The sequence below is a fragment of the Oncorhynchus gorbuscha genome, unplaced genomic scaffold (genome assembly GCF_021184085.1).
Source record: "Oncorhynchus gorbuscha isolate QuinsamMale2020 ecotype Even-year unplaced genomic scaffold, OgorEven_v1.0 Un_scaffold_885, whole genome shotgun sequence".
NCBI lineage: Eukaryota > Metazoa > Chordata > Actinopteri > Salmoniformes > Salmonidae > Oncorhynchus > Oncorhynchus gorbuscha.
This window is the reverse complement of record NW_025745862.1, coordinates 150,319-177,283: the sequence shown is the minus strand read 5'-3', so window position 1 is coordinate 177,283 and position 26,965 is coordinate 150,319. Positions and strand designations below refer to the sequence as shown.

The window sequence follows — 26,965 nt, the reverse complement described above, 5'->3', positions numbered from 1 at the left end:
CTTAGATGGCAGGAAGCTTTGCCCCAGTGATGTACTGGGCCGTACTCACTACACTCCGTAGGCCTGCGGTCGGAGCTCCGAGTAGTTGCTGCAAGGCAGTCACTCCGTAGTGCCTTGCGGTCGGAGCCCGAGTAGTTGCCGTACCAGGCAGTGATGCAACCAGTCAGGATGCTCCTGACTGTGCAGCTGTAAAACCTTTTTGAGGATCTGAGGACCCATGCCAAATCTTTTCAGTCTCCTAAGGGGGAAAAGGTTTTGTCGTTCCCTCTTCACAACTGTCTTGGTGTGTTTGGACCATGTTAGTTTGTTGGTGATGTGGAACTTGAAGCTCTCAACCTGCTCCACTACTGTCGATGAGAATGGGGGCGTGCTCGGTCCTCCTTTTCCTGTAGTCCACAATCAGCTCCTGTGTCTTGATCAGTTATCAGTTATTGTATTACATCAGTTATTGTATTATATCAGTTATTGTATTATATCAGTTATCAGTTATTGTATTATATCAGTTATTGTATTATATCAGTTATCAGTTATTGTATTATTTCAGTTATCAGTTATTGTATTATATCAGTTATTGTATTATTTCAGTTATCAGTTATTGTATTATATCAGTTATCAGTTATTGTATTATTTCAGTTATCCGTTATTGTATTATTTCAGTTATCAGTTATTGTATTATATCAGTTATTGTATTATTTCAGTTATCAGTTATTGTATTATATCAGTTATTGTATTATATCAGTTATTGTATTATATCAGTTATCAGTTATCAGTTATTGTATTATATCAGTTATCAGTTATTGTATTATATCAGTTATCAGTTATTGTATTATATCAGTTATCAGTTATTGTATTATATCAGTTATCAGTTATTGTATTATTTCAGTTATCAGTTGCTGTATTCTAGCCCATTGAATCATTCCCTGTAGTGTAGCCATGTGTATCACATTGTTCTGATGGGACTCCTGTACAGGTGCACTGGTGGTGCAGATAATGACGCAAAGATAATGGAGCTCATTGGAGACTGTGATTGGTCAGAGGAAGGCCAGGGCGTGGCTTACCTACCTGCGGCTTCCTGGAGTCTCCAAGGGCTCACTTTCCCCAGGACAGAGATCGCTGACTGGAGTGAAGCTGACTGCACATTAGACCACAGCGATGCCAGAGAGACAAGACACGCCTCTGGTAAGTAACTATGTTAGTGGCTGTAAGTGGATCATATTTTATGAGGCACTGTTGAACCGGTTGACCAAACTCTCCAACGTGTCTGTTGATTTGTCATCATGTTTTAATGTATTTTTAATTTGAGTGTGCAGGCACTATTCTATATGTATGTCTGTGATAAAGTGTTCAGCTTTTAAGAATCACTGACATTTATTTGGTTCTTGGAAATATTATTTCACAACCTGTTACAGAGATGACAAATGGTATATTTTTACAGTTTGGATGCACTACAGATTTCTACTTTGTGATTTGTAGACATGTAGTCATATGATTCATGGTGTAATGTGGCTCTCGTCTAGTGGAACGTCACTACGGATATTATCTGTAGTATATAATCATAGAATATAATCAAGTGCTATATTTACTTTTTGAAAAAGTCTTGAAATGCCACTTGGAATATGGTTCCTGTCAGTGGACCCAGTCTGATGGTTAACACATCTTACAGTGTGGCTTTCATTCCTGTTGGGGGGTTTAAACAGTGATACTCAAATAGCTGTGGGACAAATTCAGGTTTAATTCAACATTTCCTGTGGGCCTTAACATACATGACTAGTTTTAGAAGGAAAGTCAACAGGACTCTACCTTCCAAATATGCTTCATTATTAAAGTGGTAGAACACTTGAGCTCATAGAAAAATCAGCATTCATTTGTAAACACGTTATGACGTACTGTGTATCAGCACTTAACCCACTGTTCCTAGACCAGTTAACCCACTGTTCCTAGACCAGTTAACCCACTGTTCCTAGACCAGTTAACCCACTGTTTCTAGGCCAGTTAACCCACTGTTCCTAGACCAGTTAACCCAATGTTCCTAGACCAGTTAACCCACTGTTCCTAGACCAGTTAACCCACTGTTCCTAGACCAGTTAACCCACTGTTCCTAGACCAGTTAACCCACTGTTCCTAGACCAGTTAACCCACTGTTCCTAGACCAGTTAACCCACTGTTCCTAGACCAGTTAACCCACTGTTCCTAGACCAGTTAACCCACTGTTCCTAGACCAGTTAACCCACTGTTCCTAGACCAGTTAACCCACTGTTCCTAGGCCAGTTAACCCACTGTTCCTAGACCAGTTAACCCAATGTTCCTAGACCAGTTCACCCACTGTTCCTAGACCAGTTAACCCACTGTTCCTAGACCAGTTAACCCACTGTTCCTAGACCAGTTAACCCACTGTTCCTAGACCAGTTAACCCACTGTTCCTAGACCAGTTAACCCACTGTTCCTAGACCAGTTAACCCACTGTTCCTAGACCAGTTAACCCACTGTTCCTAGACCAGTTAACCCACTGTTCCTAGACCAGTTAACCCACTGTTCCTAGACCAGTTAACCCACTGTTCCTAGACCAGTTAACCCACTGTTCCTAGACCAGTTAACCCAATGTTCCTAGACCAGTAACCCACTGTTCCTAGACCAGTTAACCCACTGTTCCTAGACCAGTTAACCCACTGTTCCTAGACCAGTTAACCCACTGTTCCTAGACCAGTTAACCCACTGTTCCTAGACCAGTTAACCCACTGTTCCTAGACCAGTTAACCCACTGTTCCTAGACCAGTTAACCCACTGTTCCTAGACCAGTTAACCCACTGTTCCTAGACCAGTTAACCCAATGTTCCTAGACCAGTAACCCACTGTTCCTAGACCAGTTAACCCACTGTTCCTAGACCAGTTAACCCACTGTTCCTAGACCAGTTAACCCACTGTTCCTAGACCAGTTAACCCACTGTTCCTAGACCAGTTAACCCACTGTTCCTAGACCAGTTAACCCACTGTTCCTAGACCAGTTAACCCACTGTTCCTAGACCAGTTAACCCACTGTTCCTAGACCAGTTAACCCACTGTTCCTAGACCAGTTAACCCACTGTTCCTAGGCTGTCATTGAAAAAAAAATGTTCTTAACTGAATAAAGGTCACATAAAAAACATCCTGAGACTGTAGAGTTGGTTGAAGTTACCTCGTCAAACTATTGGCCTCATTATTTGAGTGATAACAGCCCACTAATGTAGTGGAGCAGAAATCACAATACAGGACACAGGAAACAGGCACACTGACTCAAGCCTGCATGCCTCTATACTGAGGAGCATACCATACACATATACAAACAGGCACACTGACTCAAGCCTGCATGCCTCTATACTGAGGAGCATACCATACACATATACAAACAGGCACACTGACTCAAGCCTGCATGCCTCTATACTGAGGAGCATACCATACACATATACAAACAGGCACCCACGTATCCCCCCCCTCCACCTCACACACACCCTCTTTACTTGTTGTCACTTGAACTCTTCCTGACCTTGCATGCAAATGTTATGTTTGCATGGACAATGGTCCTTTCCCCTCACACAGTCCCTCCTGCCCCACATTCAAATGAGACCAGACTCACTTTTACATAAAAAAGCGATTGTGACAAACTGCACGCCATCAGTACGTCTTAATCCTCTACTGCACATCGGTGCCCTCAGACAACACAACACCGTTTGGTAGCTTACTTTGTGTTGCCTAGGGCAACGTTGTGCCATACCTCTACTTTGTTGTGTTGCCTAGGGCAACGTTGTGCCATACCTCTACTTTGTTGTGTTGCCTAGGGCAACGTTGTGCCATACCTCTACGTTGTTGTGTTGCCTAGGGCAACGTTGTACCATACCTCTACTTTGTTGTGTTGCCGAGGGTAACGTTGTGCCATACCTCTACTTTGTTGTGTTGCCTAGGGCAACGTTGTGCCATACCTCTACTTTGTTGTGTTGCCTAGGGCAACGTTGTGCCATACCTCTACTTTGTTGTGTTGCCTAGGGCAACGTTGTGCCATACCTCTACTTTGTTGTGTTGCCTAGGGCAACGTTGTGCCATACCTCTACTTTGTTGTGTTGCCGAGGGCAACGTTGTACCATACCTCTACTTTGTTGTGTTGCCTAGGGCAACGTTGTGCCATACCTCTACGTTGTTGTGTTGCCTAGGGCAACGTTGTACCATACCTCTACTTTGTTGTGTTGCCTAGGGCAACTTTGTGCCATACCTCTACTTTGTTGTGTTGCCTAGGGCAACGTTGTGCCATACCTCTACTTTGTTGTGTTGCCTAGGGCAACGTTGTGCCATACCTCTACTTTGTTGTGTTGCCTAGGGCAACGTTGTGCCATACCTCTACTTTGTTGTGTTGCCTAGGGCAACGTTGTGCCATACCTCTACGTTGTTGTGTTGCCTAGGGCAACGTTGTACCATACCTCTACTTTGTTGTGTTGCCTAGGGCAACGTTGTGCCATACCTCTACTTTGTTGTGTTGCCTAGGGCAACGTTGTGCCATACCTCTACTTTGTTATGTTGCCTAGGGCAACGTTGTCAGTTTGGCTACTTTTCAGGGCAATATCATGCTCAATGAAAGATTTGATGTAAAATGATGGGCTTGGTCAATATCATACATAACCTCTGATAGTGAGGACAGTGACCGAGAGGAAGACTGGATCCCAGAATCAGGTTTGAGAAGCAGTGAAATACTAGTTTGAAATACTTTTAGGGTGAAATATGAAATATTTTTGAGGTGAAAAACCTAAATGTTTACAGTAGAGGATAAAATGAGTTGGGGGGGGTGGATCTTTGCCCATAACCTGTCCAAACTATTGGCCATGATCCAATACATTTTACTGAGTGGCCCAGTGATGCCAAATACGGTAACAAGCTGAAGCTGCTTGTTGTTGCTGTGTAGCCATGAGCCTCGAATCTCTTCCCATTTCTGATGATCATCTTCTACCAGGCATCCCAGGCAAATGAGCACCGTCAAGTAATGTTGACTCAGATGCAAATTCTTAATCGCTGCCAGAAGGAGACAAATCTTTTATGGTTCTTTTCCAGCAGTCTAGTCTCATCTGACAACCAACCCTCTGCTCTTTCTAGGGTAGAATATAGGTTAAATGCAGCAGTCTAGTCTCATCTGACAACCAACCCTCAGCTCTTCCTAGGGAAGAATATAGGTTAAATGTAGCAGTCTAATCTCATCTGACAGCCAACCCTCAGCTCTTTCTAGGGAAGAATATAGGTTAAATGCAGCAGTCTAATCTCATTTTACAGCCAACCCTCAGCCCTGAGCTGAGTGGCATCCATCGATTGAGAAGAAAAATAAAAGCCAACTAACTCCTTTCAGTTACATGGAGCAACTTTTCTGGTATCCAACATCGCATCCAATGAGGTTGTTACGTGCCTCTTAAGAGGAGGGAGGTGCAGGAGTCAGGAGCAGGAGAGCAAGGAAGTCCCAGTAGCACAATCGTTTATTAGAAGTCCCAACTCAACGACAACAGGTGCAGGAACAAGCCCAAACGAAGTCGCCACTCCTAATTACAGTCCAAAACGGTACAACGACCCTGAGAAAGAAAACCCCGTGGCGCAAACACGCACTCCTAACAGAACAAACACGCACCCCTAACAGAGCAAACACACACCCTAACAGAGCAAACACACACCTCTAACAGAACACACACACACCCCTAACAGAACACACACACCCCTAACAGAGCAAACACACACCCCTAACAGAGCAAACACACACCTCTAACAGAACACACACGCACTCCTAACAGAGCAAACACGCACCCCTAACAGAGCAAACACACACCTTTAACAGAGCAAACACACACCTCTAACAGAACACACACGCACTCCTAACAGAGCAAACACGCACCCCTAACAGAGCAAACACACACCTTTAACAGAGCAAACACACACCTCTAACAGAACAAACACACACCCCTAACAGAACAAACACACACCCCTAACAGAACACACACACCCCTAACAGAGCAAACACGCACCCCTAACAGAGCAAACACTCACCCCTAACAGAGCAAACACACCCCCCTAACAGAACACACACACCCCTAACAGAGCAAACACACACCCCTAACAGAGCAAACACACACCCCTAACAGAGCAAACACACACCCCTAACAGAGCAAACACACACCCCTAACAGAGCAAACACACACCCCTAACAGAACAAACACACACCCCTAACAGAGCAAACACACACCCTAACAGAGCAAACACACACCCCTAACAGAGCAAACACACACCCCTAACAGAGCAAACACACACCCCTAACAGAACAAACACACACCCCTAACAGAGCAAACACACACCCCTAACAGAGCAAACACACACCCCTAACAGAGCAAACACACACCCCTAACAGAGCAAACACACACCCCTAACAGAACAAACACACACCCCTAACAGAACACACACACACCCCTAACAGAGCAAACACACACCTCTAACAGAACAAACACACACCCCTAACAGAGCAAACACACACCCCTAACAGAGCAACAACAGTGAATAATCCCTCACAAAGACTAGCAGGCAGTGGAGGTTAATAAATCCCCCGAATTAAACTAATAGGACACAGGTGTAAATAAAAACCAGACAGACACAAACGAAAAGGAACAATGGATTGGTGGCAGCTAGTAGACCGGCTACGACGACCGCCGAGCTCCGCCCGAACAGGGAGAGGAGCCACCTTCTAGTAGACCGGCTACGACGACCGCCGAGCTCCGCCCGAACAGGGAGAGGAGCCACCTTCTAGTAGGCCGGCTACGACGACCGCCGAGCTCCGCCCGAACAGGGAGAGGAGCCACCTTCTAGTAGGCCGGCTACGACGACCGCCGAGCTCCGCCCGAACAGGGAGAGGAGCCACCTTCTAGTAGGCCGGCTACGACGACCGCCGAGCTCCGCCCGAACAGGGAGAGGAGCCACCTTCTAGTAGGCCGGCTACGACGACCGCCGAGCTCCGCCCGAACAGGGAGAGGAGCCACCTTCTAGTAGACCGGCTACGACGACCGCCGAGCTCCGCCCGAACAGGGAGAGGAGCCACCTTCTAGTAGACCGGCTACGACGACCGCCGAGCTCCGCCCGAACAGGGAGAGGAGCCACCTTCTAGTAGGCCGGCTACGACGACCGCCGAGCTCCGCCCGAACAGGGAGAGGAGCCACCTTCTAGTAGGCCGGCTACGACGACCGCCGAGCTCCGCCCGAACAGGGAGAGGAGCCACCTTCTAGTAGACCGGCTACGACGACCGCCGAGCTCCGCCCGAACAGGGAGAGGAGCCACCTTCTAGTAGGCCGGCTACGACGACCGCCGAGCTCCGCCCGAACAGGGAGAGGAGCCACCTTCTAGTAGACCGGCTACGACGACCGCCGAGCTCCGCCCGAACAGGGAGAGGAGCCACCTTCTAGTAGGCCGGCGACGACCGCCGAACAGGGAGAGGAGCCACCTTCTAGTAGGCCGGCGACGTCGACCGCCGAGCTCCGCCCGAACAGGGAGAGGAGCCACCTTCTAGTAGACCGGCTACGACGACCGCCGAGCTCCGCCCGAACAGGGAGAGGAGCCACCTTCTAGTAGGCCGGCTACGACGACCGCCGAGCTCCGCCCGAACAGGGAGAGGAGCCACCTTCTAGTAGGCCGGCTACGACGACCGCCGAGCTCCGCCCGAACAGGGAGAGGAGCCACCTTCTAGTAGGCCGGCTACGACGACCGCCGAGCTCCGCCCGAACAGGGAGAGGAGCCACCTTCTAGTAGACCGGCTACGACGACCGCCGAGCTCCGCCCGAACAGGGAGAGGAGCCACCTTCTAGTAGACCGGCTACGACGACCGCCGAGCTCCGCCCGAACAGGGAGAGGAGCCACCTTCTAGTAGACCGGCTACGACGACCGCCGAGCTCCGCCCGAACAGGGAGAGGAGCCACCTTCTAGTAGACCGGCTACGACGACCGCCGAGCTCCGCCCGAACAGGGAGAGGAGCCACCTTCTAGTAGACCGGCTACGACGACCGCCGAGCTCCGCCCGAACAGGGAGAGGAGCCAGCTTCTAGTAGACCGGCTACGACGACCGCCGAGCTCCGCCCGAACAGGGAGAGGAGCCACCTTCTAGTAGACCGGCTACGACGACCGCCGAGCTCCGCCCGAACAGGGAGAGGAGCCACCTTCTAGTAGGCCGGCGACGTCGACTGCCGAGCTCCGCCCGAACAGGGAGAGGAGCCACCTTCTAGTAGGCCGGCTACGACGACCGCCGAGCTCCGCCCTAACAGGGAGAGGAGCCACCTTCTAGTAGGCCGGCGACGTCGACCGCCCAGCTCCGCCCGAACAGGGAGAGAAGCTACAGAGGTTAACCTCTCCTCCTCTCCCTGTCCATCTAACTCCCTCTGATAACATCCTGTCTCATTTCATTCACATCCTTACAAGAGCTGTTCTATTAAGGTACATAGTGCAGCAGTTACATTTGCCTTTGATTATAGTTGGTACAAATGTCAAATAAATATATTTTGATTTGTTTAACACTTTTTTGGTTACTACATGATTCCATATGTGTTATTTCATAGTTTTGATGTCTTCCCTATTATTCTATAATGAAGAAAATAGTAAAAATGAAAGAAAACCCCTTGAATGAGTCAGTGTGTCCAAACGTTTGACTGGTACTGTAGGTCTAAGCTCTTGGAGATGCCTCACACCTGTCATCAACAACAGAGTGACTGGTACTGTAGGTCTAAGCTCTTGGAGATGCCTCACACCTGTCATCAACAGCAGAGTGACTGGTACTGTAGGTCTAAGCTCTTGGAGATGCCTCACACCTGTCATCAACAGCAGAGTGACTGGTACTGTAGGTCTAAACTCTTGGAGATGCCTCACACCTGTCATCAACAGCAGAGTGACTGGTACTGTAGGTCTAAGCTCTTGGAGATGCCTCACACCTGTCATCAACAGCAGAGTGACTGGTACTGTAGGTCTAAGCTCTTGGAGATGCCTCACACCTGTCATCAACAGCAGAGTGACTGGTACTGTAGGTCTAAGCTCTTGGAGATGCCTCACACCTGTCATCAACAGCAGAGTGACTGGTACTGTAGGTCTAAACTCTTGGAGATGCCTCACACCTGTCATCAACAGCAGAGTGACTGGTACTGTAGGTCTAAACTCTTGGAGATGCCTCACACCTGTCATCAACAGCAGAGTGACTGGTACTGTAGGTCTAAACTCTTGGAGATGCCTCACACCTGTCATCAACAGCAGAGTGACTGGTACTGTAGGTCTAAACTCTTGGAGATGCCTCACACCTGTCATCAACAGCAGAGTGACTGGTACTGTAGGTCTAAACTCTTGGAGATGCCTCACACCTGTCATCAACAGCAGAGTGACTGGTACTGTAGGTCTAAGCTCTTGGAGATGCCTCACACCTGTCATCAACAGCAGAGTGACTGGTACTGTAGGTCTAAACTCTTGGAGATGCCTCACACCTGTCATCAACAGCAGAGTGACTGGTACTGTAGGTCTAAACTCTTGGAGATGCCTCACACCTGTCATCAACAGCAGAGTGACTGGTACTGTAGGTCTAAGCTCTTGGAGATGCCTCACACCTGTCATCAACAGCAGAGTGACTGGTACTGTAGGTCTAAACTCTTGGAGATGCCTCACACCTGTCATCAACAGCAGAGTGACTGGTACTGTAGGTCTAAGCTCTTGGAGATGCCTCACACCTGTCATCAACAGCAGAGTGACTGGTACTGTAGGTCTAAGCTCTTGGAGATGCCTCACACCTGTCATCAACAGCAGAGTGACTGGTACTGTAGGTCTAAACTCTTGGAGATGCCTCACACCTGTCATCAACAGCAGAGTGACTGGTACTGTAGGTCTAAACTCTTGGAGATGCCTCACACCTGTCATCAACAGCAGAGTGACTGGTACTGTAGGTCTAAGCTCTTGGAGATGCCTCACACCTGTCATCAACAGCAGAGTGACTGGTACTGTAGGTCTAAACTCTTGGAGATGCCTCACACCTGTCATCAACAGCAGAGTGACTGGTACTGTAGGTCTAAACTCTTGGAGATGCCTCACACCTGTCATCAACAGCAGAGTGACTGGTACTGTAGGTCTAAGCTCTTGGAGATGCCTCACACCTGTCATCAACAGCAGAGTGACTGGTACTGTAGGTCTAAACTCTTGGAGATGCCTCACACCTGTCATCAACAACAGAGTGACTGGTACTGTAGGTCTAAACTCTTGGAGATGCCTCACACCTGTCATCAACAACAGAGTGACTGGTACTGTAGGTCTAAACTCTTGGAGATGCCTCACACCTGTCATCAACAGCAGAGTGACTGGTACTGTAGGTCTAAACTCTTGGAGATGCCTCACACCTGTCATCAACAGCAGAGTGACTGGTACTGTAGGTCTAAACTCTTGGAGATGCCTCACACCTGTCATCAACAGCAGAGTGACTGGTACTGTAGGTCTAAACTCTTGGAGATGCCTCACACCTGTCATCAACAGCAGAGTGACTGGTACTGTAGGTTTAAACTCTTGGAGATGCCTCACACCTGTCATCAGCAGCAGAGTGACTGTTGAATGATTCTGGGTTAGATTTACCTGGCTGTGGGGTAAAAGTCATGTTGTGCACTATGGGTGCTGTGTCTATAGGGGGCGCTACCGCTGCAGAGACGATGCCCACGATGCGGGGATGTACTGGAGTGGTCACGGGAGCAAAGGTAGGAGTGGTTTGTGTTTGTTTGTTTGTTTGTCATAGTGGATTGTGAATGACCGGACTGTAAATACTACTGTATGTGATGTACATTGTTTCTATGTGTATAATGTGTATTCTGTATGTATTAATGTGTCTGTGCCGTGGCAGTGCTCTGTTGGCCTGCCGTTGCTACTCTCAGCTGGACGAGGCTGTGGAGAGTGTGGCTGAAGGCCGAGGCCGGGGTGCTACCAGAGGGGACAAGGAGAGGGGTCACTGGGCTGAAGGACGAGTGGGGGACATTGACTTCACTGGCACCAGTAGGACAAGGGGAAAGGTAATAATGTTACAACCACAAGACAACACTGTTACAAGCACAAGGTAACACTGTTACAACCACAAGGTAACACTGTTACAACCACAAGACAACACTGTTACAACCACAAGGTAACACTGTTACAACCACAAGACAACACTGTTACAACCACAAGGTAACACTGTTACAACCACAAGGCAACACTGTTACAACCACAAGACAACACTGTTACAACCACAAGGTAACACTGTTACAACCACAAGACAACACTGTTACAACCACAAGGTAACACTGTTACAACCACAAGGCAACACTGTTACAACCACAAGTCAACACTGTTACAACCACAAGACAACACTGTTACAACCACAAGGCAACACTGTTACAACCACAAGGTAACACTGTTACAACCACAAGACAACACTGTTACAACCACAAGACAACACTGTTACAACCACAAGACAACACTGTTACAACCACAAGGTAACACTGTTACAACCACAAGGCAACACTGTTACAACCACAAGACAACACTGTTACAACCACAAGGTAACACTGTTACAACCACAAGGTAACACTGTTACAACCACAAGGCAACACTGTTACAACCACAAGGTAACACTGTTACAACCACAAGGCAACACTGTTACAACCACAAGACAACACTGTTACAACCACAAGGTAACACTGTTACAACCACAAGGCAACACTGTTACAACCACAAGACAACACTGTTACAACCACAAGGTAACACTGTTACAACCACAAGACAACACTGTTACAACCACAAGGTAACACTGTTACAACCACAAGACAACACTGTTACAACCACAAGGTAACACTGTTACAACCACAAGGTAACACTGTTACAACCACAAGGCAACACTGTTACAACCACAAGACAACACTGTTACAACCACAAGGTAACACTGTTACAACCACAAGGCAACACTGTTACAACCACAAGACAACACTGCTACAACCACAAGGTGCTATAACCACATGGCAACACTGTTACAACCACAAGGTGCTATAACCAGATGGTAACACTGTTACAACCACAAGGTGCTATAACCAGATGGCAACACTGTTACAACCACAAGGTGCTATAACCAGATGGCAACACTGTTACAACCACAAGGTGCTATAACCAGATGGTAACACTGTTACAACCACAATGCAACACTGTTACAACCACAATGCAACACTGTTACAACCACAATGCAACACTGTTACAACCACAATGCAACACTGTTACAACCACAATGCAACACTGTTACAACCACAATGCAACACTGTTACAACCACAATGCAACACTGTTACAACCACAATGCAACACTGTTACAACCACAATGCAACACTGTTACAACCACAAGGTGCTATAACCAGATGGCAACACTGTTACAACCACAAGGTGCTATAACCAGATGGCAACACTGTTACAACCACAAGGTGCTATAACCAGATGGCAACACTGTTACAACCACAAGGTGCTATAACCAGATGGTAACACTGTTACAACCACAATGCAACACTGTTACAACCACAAGGTGCTATAACCAGATGGCAACACTGTTACAACCACAAGGTGCTATAACCAGATGGTAACACTGTTACAACCACAAGGTGCTATAACCAGATGGCAACACTGTTACAACCACAAGGTGCTATAACCAGATGGCAACACTGTTACAACCACAAGGTGCTATAACCAGATGGCAACACTGTTACAACCACAAGGTGCTATAACCAGATGGTAACACTGTTACAACCACAAGGCAACACTGTTACAACCACAATGCAACACTGTTACAACCACAAGGTGCTATAACCAGATGGTAACACTGTTACAACCACAAGGTGCTATAACCAGATGGCAACACTGTTACAACCACAATGCAACACTGTTACAACCACAAGGTGCTATAACCAGATGGTAACACTGTTACAACCACAAGGTGCTATAACCAGATGGTAACACTGTTACAACCACAAGGTGCTATAACCAGATGGTAACACTGTTACAACCACAAGGTGCTATAACCAGATGGCAACACTGTTACAACCACAAGGTGCTATAACCAGATGGCAACACTGTTACAACCACAAGGCAACACTGTTACAACCACAAGGTGCTATAACCAGATGGCAACACTGTTACAACCACAAGACAACACTGTTACAACCACAAGGTGCTATAACCAGATGGCAACACTGTTACAACCACAAGGCAACACTGTTACAACCACAAGGTGCTATAACCAGATGGTAACACTGTTACAACCACAAGGCAACACTGTTACAACCACAAGGTGCTATAACCAGATGGCAACACTGTTACAACCACAAGGCAACACTGTTACAACCACAAGGTGCTATAACCAGATGGCAACACTGTTACAACCACAAGACAACACTGTTACAACCACAAGGTGCTATAACCAGATGGCAACACTGTTACAACCACAAGGCAACACTGTTACAACCACAAGGTGCTATAACCAGATGGTAACACTGTTACAACCACAATGCAACACTGTTACAACCACAAGGTGCTATAACCAGATGGCAACACTGTTACAACCACAAGGCAACACTGTTACAACCACAATGCAACACTGTTACAACCACAAGGTGCTATAACCAGAAGGTAACACTGTTACAACCACAATGCAACACTGTTACAACCACAAGGTGCTATAACCAGATGGCAACACTGTTACAACCACAGTTGGAAATTGTTCCGTACCACCATCCATTTTGGTCCTATCTAAGAGAGTTCAGTGATCACAAACTGTGGTCCGGGAGTGATACATTTCAGTATGTGCAGGACTGTGTTCCATTTCAGTATGTGCAGGACTGTGTTCCATTTCAGTATGTGCAGGACTGTGTTCCATTTCAGTATGTGCAGGACTGTGTTCCATTTCAGTATGTGCAGGACTGTGTTCCATTTCAGTATGTGCAGGACTGTGTTCCATTTCAGTATGTGCAGGACTGTGTTCCATTTCAGTATGTGCAGGACTGTGTTCCATTTCAGTATGTGCAGGACTGTGTTCCATTTCAGTATGTGCAGGACTGTGTTCCATTTCAGTATGTGCAGGACTGTGTTCCATTTCAGTATGTGCAGGACTGTGTTCGATCTCAGTATGTGCAGGACTGTGTTCCATTTCAGTATGTGCAGGACTGTGTTCCATTTCAGTATGTGCAGGACTGTGTTCCATTTCAGTATGTGCAGGACTGTGTTCCATTTCAGTATGTGCAGGACTGTGTTCCATTTCAGTATGTGCAGGACTGTGTTCCATTTCAGTATGTGCAGGACTGTGTTCCATTTCAGTATGTGCAGGACTGTGTTCCATCTCAGCACTAACATGGCCTGAATTATCAAAACAATGCAGATTGATAATTAATGCATATTCTCATTCAGTCATTTCAGTTTAAGTTATCCATGTTTCTCATCATTTTTCAAAACTATTTCAAGTCAAGAAAGATATGAAATAAATATGAAAGAGGACCTGTTCCTTGACCATGTACATCTCTCAGTAAATACCACACTGTGCTTCTCTGTCCAGTTTGTGAGGGTTCACAGCTCCACAGATCCAGTGTTAATCTACCAGATGCTGACAGAGCAGTGGGGACTAGCCCCTCCACACCTGGTGGTGGCTCTGGTGGGGGGAGACGAGCTGGCTCAGATGAAACCCTGGCTCAGGGACACCGTGAGGAAAGGACTGGTCAAGGCTGCTCAGAGCACAGGTGGGACACGTGCACACACGCATACACACACACACACACACGCACGCACGCACGCACGCACGCACACACACACACACACACACACACACACACACACACACACACACACACATTCACTTTTGTTTTTACAAAGATATCCTTGGGCAGCATTAAATCAGCCAATGGGCCACGTTGAGTTCCCTGCTCTAAAATGAGCATGTTGGACAAAGTGAGATGATGTCTCTACCTCACAGGTGCCTGGATCCTGACCAACGGGCTTCGCTTCGGCATCACCAAGCACCTGGGCCAGGCTGTCCGTGACCACTCTCTGGCCAGCACCTCCTCTAAGGTCAAGGTGGTGGCCATCGGCATCGCTCCCTGGAACATGATCCACAACAGAGACGCTCTGCTTGCTGCTAAGGTCTCCATACACATCCATGCAGAAGATCATATAAGTTCAGAGTAGATGTTGATTACATTTAACATGTGATTAGACTAGACAACGAGGTCACAGTAAAACGTCTGTGTGTCTGTGTGTGAGTTGCTGAGTTGCTGTTACGCGCTCCTCTGAAATCTGTTCTCTGACCGACGTGTCCCCTCCTGCAGCCAGACCAGCCTGCCGTGGTGGAGCCCCAGGACCTGTCCCATGGGGCGGTGTACTCCTTGGACTGCAACCACTCCCACTTTGTCCTGGTTGAGGAGGACCCTCAGCGCCCCGGGGCCACCAGCGAAATGAGGGTCAAGCTGCTCAAGCATATCTCCCTGCAGCGCACCGGTTATGGAGGTGAACCTACTTCAACTTAAACATACTTTTTGACTTTAATGAGTGGTTTTAAGGAATCAACCAGGGCCCTTGTTGACATTCTGCATGGCTACAGGTGCAGGCAGCTTTGAGATCCCAGTGCTGTGTCTCCTGGTGCATGGAGAACCTCGGATCCTACAGGTTTGTCACATTTTGGGGAAAATATTAGTTTTCCATTAATTCAACTTTTCAGTATAATGTGTTATTATATTACTTGTCATAAGCATGTATGAACGTGTATACATTTCATATGACGAGGCCTATTATATATTATGTTGCCACAGCAACATTTCAATGGATCCAAAGTGTCTATTTAGTCAGAATCATACTGTAGCTGTGTTACCATAGTTTCTATATTGCTGCGTGAATTACCAGCACATCATACTGCGTTATACTGTAGCTGTGTTACCATAGTTTCTATATTGCTGCGTGAATTACCAGCACATCATACTGCGTTATACTGTAGCTGTGTTACCATAGTTTCTATATTGCTGCGTGAATTACCAGCACATCATACTGCGTTATACTGTAGCTGTGTTACCATAGTTTCTATATTGCTGCGTGAATTACCAGCACATCATACTGCGTTATACTGTAGCTGTGTTACCATAGTTTCTATATTGCTGCGTGAATTACCAGCACATCATACTGCGTTATACTGTAGCTGTGTTACCATAGTTTCTATATTGCTGCGTGAATTACCAGCACATCATACTGCGTTATACTGTAGCTGTGTTACCATAGTTACTATATTGCTGTGTGTGCTGTGTGTGCTGTTTGGGTAAGCAGTCTTCCTCTGTCTCTGGGTACAGAGGATGTATAAGGGCATAGGGAACGCCATGCCCTGGCTGATACTGGCGGGGTCGGGGGGCGTGGCCCACATCCTGGTCACGCTGATGAACCGGGGCTGCTGGGACATGGACAGCGTGCAGGAGCTCCTGCTAGACACCTTTCCCAGCGTGCACCACAGCACTGACATCACTAACTGGACCAAGCTGGTAAGGGCAGCAGAGGGAGAGAGAGCAGAGAGAGAGAGAGCAGAGAGAGAGAGCAGAGCAGAGAGAGCAGAGTGAGTGAGAGAGCAGAGTGAGAGAGCAGAGAGAGGTTGAATGACTGACTTCCTCCTGATCTTCAGATCCAGAAGATACTGGACAACGGCCACCTCCTGACAGTTCATGACCCCGAGCAGGAGAGCTCTGAGCTGGACACAGTCATCCTCAAAGCTTTGGTCAAAGGTACTGGATGGAATGTTTCTACTGCGGCTGACAGCACTTACATCAATCCTAAAAAGGGCTTGTATAGAAGCAGATGAAAGATATCCATCAAAAGATCAATACATTTACAATTATGCTCCATATAAAAAGGTTTGAGGAGTTACTGGAAGCCATCGTCAACATAGAAAAGAAATACGCTCATTCTGTTTTTGATGGATATCAACTATCTTTCTGAACGGGGGTTAACCCATAACCTTTGAACCCTAACATCTAACCTTTGCCCTGTGTGCGGCATGCAGCCTGTAAGAGCCAGAGTCAGGAAGCTCAGGACTTCCTGGATGAGCTGAAGTTGGCGGTGGCCTGGAACCGGGTGGACATCGCTAAGAGCCACATCTTCAATGGGGATGTGGAGTGGACGGTGAGAATGAAAGACAGCATGAGATGTCCCTCCTTCATTCATTCTCTCTCTCCTATTGGTCCTAAATATTGTACTGCTAGTGCTGATTATTGTTTATGTAATATATTTGCTGCCACATCAAGGATCATTAAAAAATGTATCTTACCTTAGTATAATAACGGAATGTAAAAAGCCTATATGCAGGATAAATATTGCTTAGTAAAACAGAATATTGGAATTGTATTGGTAGTTTACTACAAAGTTAGTAATATATAGCACTATCTACTGACCCTCGCAGGCAGGTGACCTGGAGGAGGTGATGATGGACGCACTGGTCAATGACAAGCCCGACTTTGTGCGTCTATTTGTGGACAACGGCGTGTGTCTGGGCGAGTTCCTGACCTACGGCCGCCTGCAGGAGCTCTACTGCTCCGTGTCAGAGAAGAGCCTCCTTCATCTCCTCCTCCTGAAGAAGCACCAGGAGAAACAGCTCCTACTGAAGGCTACACGGACCCCTGGACCCCCTCACGACCACCACAAGGCCGAGTCCGGGGACCGGAAGGCCCGCTTCACCCTGCATGAGGTGTCCAAAGTGCTGAAAGACTTCCTGCACGACTCGTGTAAAGGCTTCTATCAGAAGCTGCCCACGGTGGGTACTGGGTAGGCTCTTCCTGAGGTAACGCGGAGTGAATTTATCACATCATGAATAACAGATAGTTCCTCATGGATCACAGATAGTTCCTCATGGATCACAGATAGTTCCTCATGGATCACAGATAGTTCCTCATGGACCACAGATAGTTCCTCATGGATCACAGATAGTTCCTCATGGATCACAGATAGTTCCTCATGAATCACAGATAGTTCCTCATGGACCACAGATAGTTCCTCATGGATCACAGATAGTTCCTCATGAATCACAGATAGTTCCTCATGGACCACAGATAGTTCGTCATGGATCACAGATAGTTCCTCATGGACCACAGATAGTTCCTCATGGACCACAGATAGTTCCTCATGGACCACAGATAGTTCCTCATGGATCACAGATAGTTCCTCATGGATCACAGATAGTTCCTCATGGATCACAGATAGCTCCTCATGAATCACAGATAGTTCCTCATGGATCACAGATAGTTCCTCATGGACCACAGATAGTTCCTCATGGACCACAGATAGTTCCTCATGGATCACAGATAGTTCCTCATGGATCACAGATAGCTCCTCATGAATCACAGATAGTTCCTCATGGATCACAGATAGTTCCTCATGAATCACAGATAGCTCCTCATGGACCACAGATAGTTCCTCATGGATCACAGATAGTTCCTCATGGATCACAGATAGTTCCTCATGGATCACAGATAGTTCCTCATGGATCACAGATAGTTCCTCATGGATCACATATAGATCCTCATGGATCACAGATAGTTCCTCATGGATCACAGATAGTTCCTCATGAATCACAGATAGTTCCTCATGGATCACAGATAGTTCCTCATGGATCACAGATAGTTCCTCATGGATCACAGATAGTTCCTCAGGGATCACAGATAGTTCCTCATGAATCACAGATAGTTCCTCATGGACCACAGATAGTTCCTCATGGATCACAGATAGTTCCTCATGGACCACAGATAGTTCCTCATGGACCACAGATAGTTCCTCATGGACCACAGATAGTTCCTCACGAATCACAGATAGTTCCTCACGGATCACAGATAGCTCCTCATGGACCACAGATAGTTCCTCATGGATCACAGATAGTTCCTCATGGATCACAGATAGTTCCTCATGGACCACAGATAGTTCCTCATGAATCACAGATAGTTCCTCATGGATCACAGATAGCTCCTCATGGACCACAGATAGTTCCTCATGGATCACAGATAGTTCCTCATGGATCACAGATAGTTCCTCATGGATCACAGATAGTTCCTCATGAATCACAGATAGTTCCTCATGGATCACAGATAGTTCCTCATGAATCACAGATAGTTCCTCATGGACCACAGATAGTTCCTCATGGATCACAGATAGTTCCTCGTGGATCACAGATAGTTCCTCATGGATCACAGATAGTTCCTCATGAATCACAGATAGTTCCTCATGGATCACAGATAGTTCCTCATGGATCACAGATAGTTCCTCAGGGATCACAGATAGTTCCTCATGGATCACAGATAGTTCCTCAGGGATCACAGATAGTTCCTCATGGATCACAGATAGTTCCTCATGGATCACAGATAGTTCCTCATGAATCACAGATAGTTCCTCATGGATCACAGCTGAATGCAGAATTGTGTCTGGAGAAAAGAAAACCTCACAGATTCCAAGGCTTTTCTGAAGAACCGATTGCAACCATGTCAAGATGTCCAGCAGAGACACGTTTTTCTCTGCATTTCTATGTGTCTGTCAGAGTTCACTCTTCTTCATCCTTAAGTGTGTGTGTCTCACTGTGTGTGTGTGTTGTCTCCAGGAGAAGACAGGCAAGAAGGCAGGCCGTCTCTTTAACAACCAGAAGAGCCTTGCTGAGTTGGAGGAACGCTGTGAGCACCCCTGGAGGGACCTGTTCCTCTGGGCTGTTCTCCAGAACCGGCAGCAGATGGCTAACTACTTCTGGGCCATGGTCAGTCCCCTCCCTCCCAGAGAGTTAGTTCTGTTCTCCAGGAGGATTATTCAAATGAAGGTCAAGCCCAGTAGCTAGTGTAGGTTTTATTGCTGGCCAGTGTCAATACAGGCAGTTTAAAAGATAATGTAGATATCATCAGTATGGTGTTGAGCAGGGTGGTGGTGAGAGGGAGTTTAGTACCAAACATACACACTTACTGTACATTAAGACATTTACAGCCAGACAGACACATACACACGCACACACTGACTCTCACTCTCACTCTCTCTCTCTCTCTCTCTCTCTCTCTCTCTCTCTCTCTCTCTCTCTCTCTCTCTCTCTCTCTCTCTCTCTCAAATCAATTCAAAGGGCTTTATTGGCATGGGAAACATGCTTACTTATCCAAAGCAAATGGAATAGACAATAAACAAAAGCAAAATAAACAAGGGAAACATTAGTGTACATTACACTCACAAAAGGGTGGTTCGTCTCTCTCTCTTTCTCTCTCTCTCTCTCTCTCTCTCTCTCTCTCTCTCTCTCTCTCTCTCTCTCTCTCTCTCTCTCTCTCTCTCTCTCTTCTCTATTCTCTCTCGCTATTCTCCCTCTGTATCCCCCTTCTATTTATCTGTCTCTCTCTCTCTCTCTATTCTCTATTCCCTCTCTGTACCCCCCCCCCGTCTCTCTGTCTCTCTCAATTCAATTCAAAGGGCTTTATTGATATGGGAAACATGTTTACATTGCCAAAGCAAATGGAATAGACAATAAACAAAAGGGAAATGAACAAGGGAAACATTAGTGAACATTACACTCACAAAAGGATGGTCAGTCTCTCTCTCTCTCAATTTCAATTCAAATCAAAGGGCTTTATTGTGATGAGAAACATACAGTTTAAATCGGAAGTTTACATACACTTAGGTTAGAGCCATTAAAACTTGTTTTACAACCACTCCACAAATATCTCGTTTACAAACTATTGTTTTGGCAAGTCGGTTAGGACATCTACTGTTTTATGGTTTTAGAAGCTTCTGGTAGGCTAATTGACATCATTTGAGTCAATTGGAGGTGTACCTGTGGATGTATTTCAAGGTACAAAAGTATCTACAGTGGGGCAAAAAAGTATTTAGTCAGCCACCAATTGTGCAAGTTCTCCCACTTAAAAAGATGAGAGAGGCCTGTAATTTTCATCATAGGTACACTTCAACTATGACAGACAAAATGAGAAGAAAAAAATCCAGAAAATCACATTGTAGGGTTTTTTATGAATTTATTTGCAAATTATGGTGGAAAAAAAATACTTTTTTGCCCCACTGTATATCCATTGTAAAAACGAGTCCTATATCGACATAACCTGAAAGGCTGCTCAGCAAGGAAGAAGCCATTGCCCCAAAACCGCCACAAAAAAGCCAGACTACTGTTTGCAACAGCACATGGGGACAAAGATTGTACTTTTTGGAGAAATTTCCTCTGGTCTGATGAAACAAAAATATAACTTTTTGGCCATAATGACCATCGTTATGTTTGGAGGGAAAAGAGGGAGGCTTGCAAGCCGAAGAATACCATCCCAACCGTGAAGCACAGGGGTGGCAGCATCATGTTGTGGGGGTGCTTTGCTGCAGGAGGGATTGGTGCACTTCACAAAATAGATGGCATCATGAGGGAGGAAAATGATGTGGATATATTGAAGCAACATCTCAAGACATCAGTCAGGAAGTTAAAGCTTGGTCGCAAATGGATCTTCCAAATGGCCAATGACCCCAAGCATACTTCTAAAGTTGTGGCAAAATGGCTTAAGGACAACAAAGTCAATGTATTGGAGTGGCCATCACAAAGCCCTGACCTCAATCCCACAGAACATTTGTGGACAGAACTGAGAAAGCGTGTGCGAGCAAGGAGGCCTTCAAACCTGACTCAGTTGCACCAGCTCTGTCAGAAGGAATGGACCAAAATTTAAATTCCCAACTTACTGTGGGAAGCTTGTGAAAGGCTACCTGAAATTAAACCATTTAAAGGCAATGCTACCAAATACTAATTGAGTGTATGTAAACTTCTGACCCACTGGGAAGGTGATGAAATAAATAAAAGCTGAAATAAATAATTCTCTCTTCTATTATTTTGCCATTTCACATTCTTAAAATAAAGTGGAGATCCTAACTGACCTAAGAGAGGGAATTTGTACCAGCATTAAATGTCAGGAATTGTGAAAAACTGAGTTTAAATGTATTTGGCTAAGGTGTATGTAAACTTCCAACTTCAACTGTATGTTTACATTGCCAAAGCAAGTGGAATAGATAATAAACAATAAAACACAGTAAACATTACACTCACAAAAGCTCTAAAGGAATAGAGACATTTCAAATGTCATAGTATGTCTATATTGTAACGGTTTTCCTCCTCTTCTGACGAGGAGCATGAAGGATCGGACCAATGTGCAGCGTGGTAAGTGTTCATGTTATTTTATTGGAACAGAAACACTAAACAAAATAACAAAGTGAAACGAAACAGTCCTGTAAGGTGCAGCAACACAAAACAGAAAACAACTACCCACAACCCATAGTGGGAAAACAGGCTGCCTAAGTATGGTTCTCAATCAGAGACAACGATTGACAGCTGCCCCTGATTGGGAACCATACCAGGCCAAAAGCAGAAATACAAAACATAGAACAAAAACATAGAATGCCCACCCCAACTCACGCCCTGACCAAACTAAAATATAGACATAAAAAAGGAACTAAGGTCAGGACGTGACATATATACAGTGTTGTAACGATGTGCAAATAGTTAAAGTGCAAACAGGAAAATAAATACACATGAATATTAAGGGAAAATAAATCAACATAAATACAGGTTGTATTTACAATGGTGTTTGTTCTTCACTGGTTGCCCTTTTCTTGCGGAAACAGGTCACAAATCTCGCTGCTGTGATGCACACTGTGGTATTTCACCCAATAGATATAGGAGTTTTTCAAATTTGGATTTGTTTTTCAAATTCTTTGTGGGTCTGTGTAACCCAAAGGGAAATATGTGTCTTTAATATGGTCAGACATTTGGCAGGAGGTTAGGAAGTGCAGCTCAGTTTGCACCTAATTTTGTTGGCAGTGTGCAAATCGCCTGTCTTCTCTTGAGGGCGGCCTCTCTCAATAGCAAGGCTATGCTCACTGAGTCTGTACATAGTCAAAGCTTTCCTTAAGTTTGGGTCAGTCACAGTGATCAGGTATTCTGCCACTGTGTACTCTCTGTTTAGGGACAAATAGATTTCTAATTTGCTCTGTTTCTTTCCAATGTGTAAAGTAATTATGTTTTTGTTTTCTCATGATTTGGTTGGGTCTAATTGTGTTGCTGTCCTGGGGCTCTGTGGGGTCTGTTTGTGTTTGGGAACAGAGCCCCAGGACCAGCTTGATTAGGGGACTCTTCTCCAGGTTCATCTCTCTGTAGGTGATGGCTTTGTTATGGAAGGTTTGTGAATAGCTCCATTTTAGTTGGTTGTAGAATTTAACGTCTCTTCTGGATTTTGATAATTAGTGGGTATCGGCCTAATTCTGCTCTGCATGCATTATTTGGTGTTTTACGTTGTTCACACAGGATATTTGTGCATAATTCTGCACGCAGAGTTTCAATTTGGTATTTATCCCATTTTGCAAGTTCTTGGTTGGTGAGCAGACCTCAGACCTCACAACCATAAAGGGCAATGGGTTCTATAGCTGATTCAACTATTTTTTGCCAGATCCTAATTGATGTGTCGAATTTTATGTTCCAATTGATGGTGTAGAAGGCCCTTCTTGCCTTGTCTCTCAGATCGTTGTTACCTGTGGTGCTGATGTTTAGGCCAAGGTAGGTATAGTTTTTTGTGTGCTCTAGGGCAATGGTGTCTAGATGGAATTTGTATTTGTGTTCCTGACAAATGGACCTTTTTTGGAACACCATTATTTTTGTCTTACTGAAATTTACTGTCAGGACCCAAGTCTGACAGAATCTGTGCAGAAGATCTAGGTGCTGCTGTAGGCCCTCCTTGGTTGGGGACAGAAGCACCAGATCATCAGCAAACAGTAGACATTTGACTTCAGATTCTAGTAGGGTGAGGTTGGATGCTGCAGACTGTTCTAGTGCCCTCGCCAATTAAATTATATACATGTTGAAGAGGGTGGGGCTCAAGCTGCATACCTATCTCACCACACGACCCTGTGGAAAGAAGTGTGTTTTTTTTTGACAATTTTAACCTCACACTTGTTATGTTTATACATGGATTTTATAATGTTGTATGTTTTCCCCCCAACACAGCTTTCCATCCATTTGTATAGCAGACCCTCGTGCCAAATTGAGTCAAAAGCCTTTTTGAAATCAACAAATCATGAGAAGACTTTGCCTTTGCCTTTGTTTTGATTTGTTTATTTGTCAATTAGTGTGTGTAGGTTGACTACGTGGTCTGTCGTACGGTCATTTGTTAAAAAGGCAATTTGATATTTGCTCAGTATATTGTTTTCACTGAGGAAATGTACAAGTCTGCTGTTAATGATAATGCAGAGGATTTTCCCGAGGTTGCTGTTGACACAAATCCTACTGTAGTTGTTGGGGTCAAATTTGTCTCAACTTTTGTGGATTGGGGTGATCAGTCCTTGATTCCAAATATTGTGGAAGATGTCGTAGCTGAGGATGATGTTAAAGAGTTTAAGTATAGCCAATTGTAATTTGTTGTCTGTATATTTTATCACTTCATTTAGGATATCATCAACACCACAGGGCCTTTTAGGTTGGAGGGTTTGAATTTTGTGCTGTCTCTGTCTCTGTCTCTGTCTCTGTCTCTGTCTCTCTCTCTCTCTCTCTCTCTCTCTCTCTCTCTCTCTCTCTCTCTCTCTCTCTCTCTCTCTCTCTCTCTGTCCTCTCTCTCTCTCTCTGTCTCTCTCTCTCTCTCTCTCTCTCTCTCTCTCTCTCTCTCTCTCTCTCTCTGTCTCTGTCTCTGTCTCTGTCTCTGTCTCTGTCTCTGTCTCTGTCTCTGTCTCTCTCTCTCTCTCTCTCTCTCTCTCTCTCTCTCTCTCTCTCTCTCTCTCTCTCTCTCTCTCTCTCTCTCTGTCTCTCTCTCTCTCTCTCTCTCTCTCTCTCTCTCTCTCTCTCTCTCTCTCTCTCTCTCTCTCTCTCTCTCTCTCTCTCTCTCTCTCTCTCTCTCTCTCTCTCTCTCTCTGTCTCTCTCTGTCTCTGTCTCTGTCTCTCTCTCTCTCTCTCTCTCTCTCTCTCTCTCTCTCTCTCTCTCTCTCTCTCTCTCTCTCTCTCTCTCTCTCTCTCTCTCTCTCTCTCTCTCTCTCTCTCTCTCTCTCTCTCTGTCTCTCTCTCTCTCTCTCTCTCTCTCTCTCTCTCTCTCTCTCTCTCTCTCTCTCTCTCTCTCTCTCTCTGTCTCTCTGTCTCTCTGTCTCTCTCTGTCTGTCTGTCTGTCTGTGGTCCAGGGTCCTGAGGCTGTAGCAGCGGCTCTAGCTGGTTGTAAGATCCTGAAAGAGATGTCTGGCCTGGAGTCAGAGGCAGAGTCAGCACGTAGCATGAAGGAGGCCAAGTATGAGCAGTTTGCCCTAGGTGAGAGACACGAGGAGCACACACACACACACACACACACACACACACACACACACACACACACACACACACACACACACACACACACACACACACACACACACACACACACACACACACACACACACACACACACACACACACACACACACACACACACACACACACACACACACACACACACACACACACACACTGTATATAACATGCAGCGTCACACTCTGCGATGACATAATGCTCTGGGATCACAAACCATCACTTAGTTGAAATACACCACGAAGACAAATATGTTCCCTGAATGTATCTATTTCCTAGGAAATTCTCCTTAAGGGTTCAAATTCACAGTGAGATCATCACAAAATAAGAATCTAGATACAACCAATGCCTATATAACAAACAGACAAAAGCCTCATTTGAATGGTGTGAAGTCTTGGTAAGTGTGTTGAGTCTGGTGTGTGTGTGTATGTGTTGCCAGATCTGTTTGGGGAGTGCTACTCTAACAGTGAAGACAGAGCCTATGCTCTTCTGGTGAGAAGGACCCGCTGCTGGAATCAATCCACCGTCCTCAACCTGGCAACCGAGGCTGACGCCAAGTGCTTCTTCGCCCACAATGGAGTTCAGGTAGGCTACGGTAACACGTGCAGGCACTCATTGACACACTGAAACAGACATGTGGCCTCCTTACTTTTAATCTCTGTGTTCCATGAACAAATTATACATTAGATAGATTTGACTGTGTACACAGACAATATTCACAGAGTCCTCTTGGTGTGTGACTGTGTACACAGACAATATTCACAGAGTCCTCTTGGTGTGTGACTGTGTACACAGACAATATTCACAGAGTCCTCTTGGTGTGTGACTGTGTACACAGACAATATTCACAGAGTCCTCTTGGTGTGTGACTGTGTACACAGACAATATTCACAGAGTCCTCTTGGTGTGTGACTGTGTACACAGACAATATTCACAGAGTCCTCTTGGTGTGTGACTGTGTACACAGACAATATTCACAGAGTCCTCTTGGTGTGTGACTGTGTGGTGTGTTTTATGGGGTGATGTGCCCTCTGCTGGTTTCAGTGTTGATAGGTGTGTTTTATGGGGTGATGTGGCCTCTGCTGGTTTCAGTGTTGATAGGTGTGTTTTATGGGGTGATGTGCCCTCTGCTGGTTTCAGTGTTGATAGGTGTGTTTTATGGGGTGATGTGCCCTCTGCTGGTTTCAGTGTTGATAGGTGTGTTTTATGGGGTGATGTGCCCTCTGCTGGTGTCAGTGTTGATAGGTGTGTTTTATGGGGTGATGTGCCCTCTGATGGTTTCAGTGTTGATAGGTGTGTTTTATGGGGTGATGTGTGTTTTATGGGGTGATGTGCCTCTGCTGGTTTCAGTGTTGATAGGTGTGTTTTATGGGGTGATGTGCCCTCTGCTGGTTTCAGTGTTGATAGGTGTGTTTTATGGGGTGATGTGCCCTCTGCTGGTTTCAGTGTTGATAGGTGTGTTTTATGGGCTGATGTGCCCTCTGCTGGTGTCAGTGTTGATAGGTGTGTTTTATGGGGTGATGTGCCCTCTGATGGTTTCAGTGTTGATAGGTGTGTTTTGCAGTAGTGATGTGTAAAACCCTCTGC

At 45.9% G+C, this 26,965-nt stretch overlaps 1 protein-coding gene across 1 annotated transcript in view; it reads left to right on the top strand.

The window, feature by feature from the left end:
* Positions 1-1,051: 1,051 nt before the first annotated feature.
* Positions 1,052-26,965, top strand: part of trpm5 (transient receptor potential cation channel, subfamily M, member 5) — a 50,224-nt gene continuing 24,310 nt past the window's right edge. Inside the window, exons 1-14 of the mRNA XM_046335959.1 lie at positions 1,052-1,179; positions 10,677-10,744; positions 10,888-11,053; positions 14,603-14,783; positions 15,017-15,183; positions 15,369-15,546; positions 15,641-15,705; positions 16,377-16,562; positions 16,700-16,799; positions 17,078-17,196; positions 17,474-17,824; positions 19,655-19,804; positions 25,219-25,342; positions 25,818-25,963. Coding sequence (XP_046191915.1) covers positions 1,153-1,179; positions 10,677-10,744; positions 10,888-11,053; positions 14,603-14,783; positions 15,017-15,183; positions 15,369-15,546; positions 15,641-15,705; positions 16,377-16,562; positions 16,700-16,799; positions 17,078-17,196; positions 17,474-17,824; positions 19,655-19,804; positions 25,219-25,342; positions 25,818-25,963 — 2,028 coding nt within the window. The 5' untranslated portion in view covers positions 1,052-1,152. The remainder of the gene's footprint in view (positions 1,180-10,676; positions 10,745-10,887; positions 11,054-14,602; positions 14,784-15,016; positions 15,184-15,368; positions 15,547-15,640; positions 15,706-16,376; positions 16,563-16,699; positions 16,800-17,077; positions 17,197-17,473; positions 17,825-19,654; positions 19,805-25,218; positions 25,343-25,817; positions 25,964-26,965) is intronic.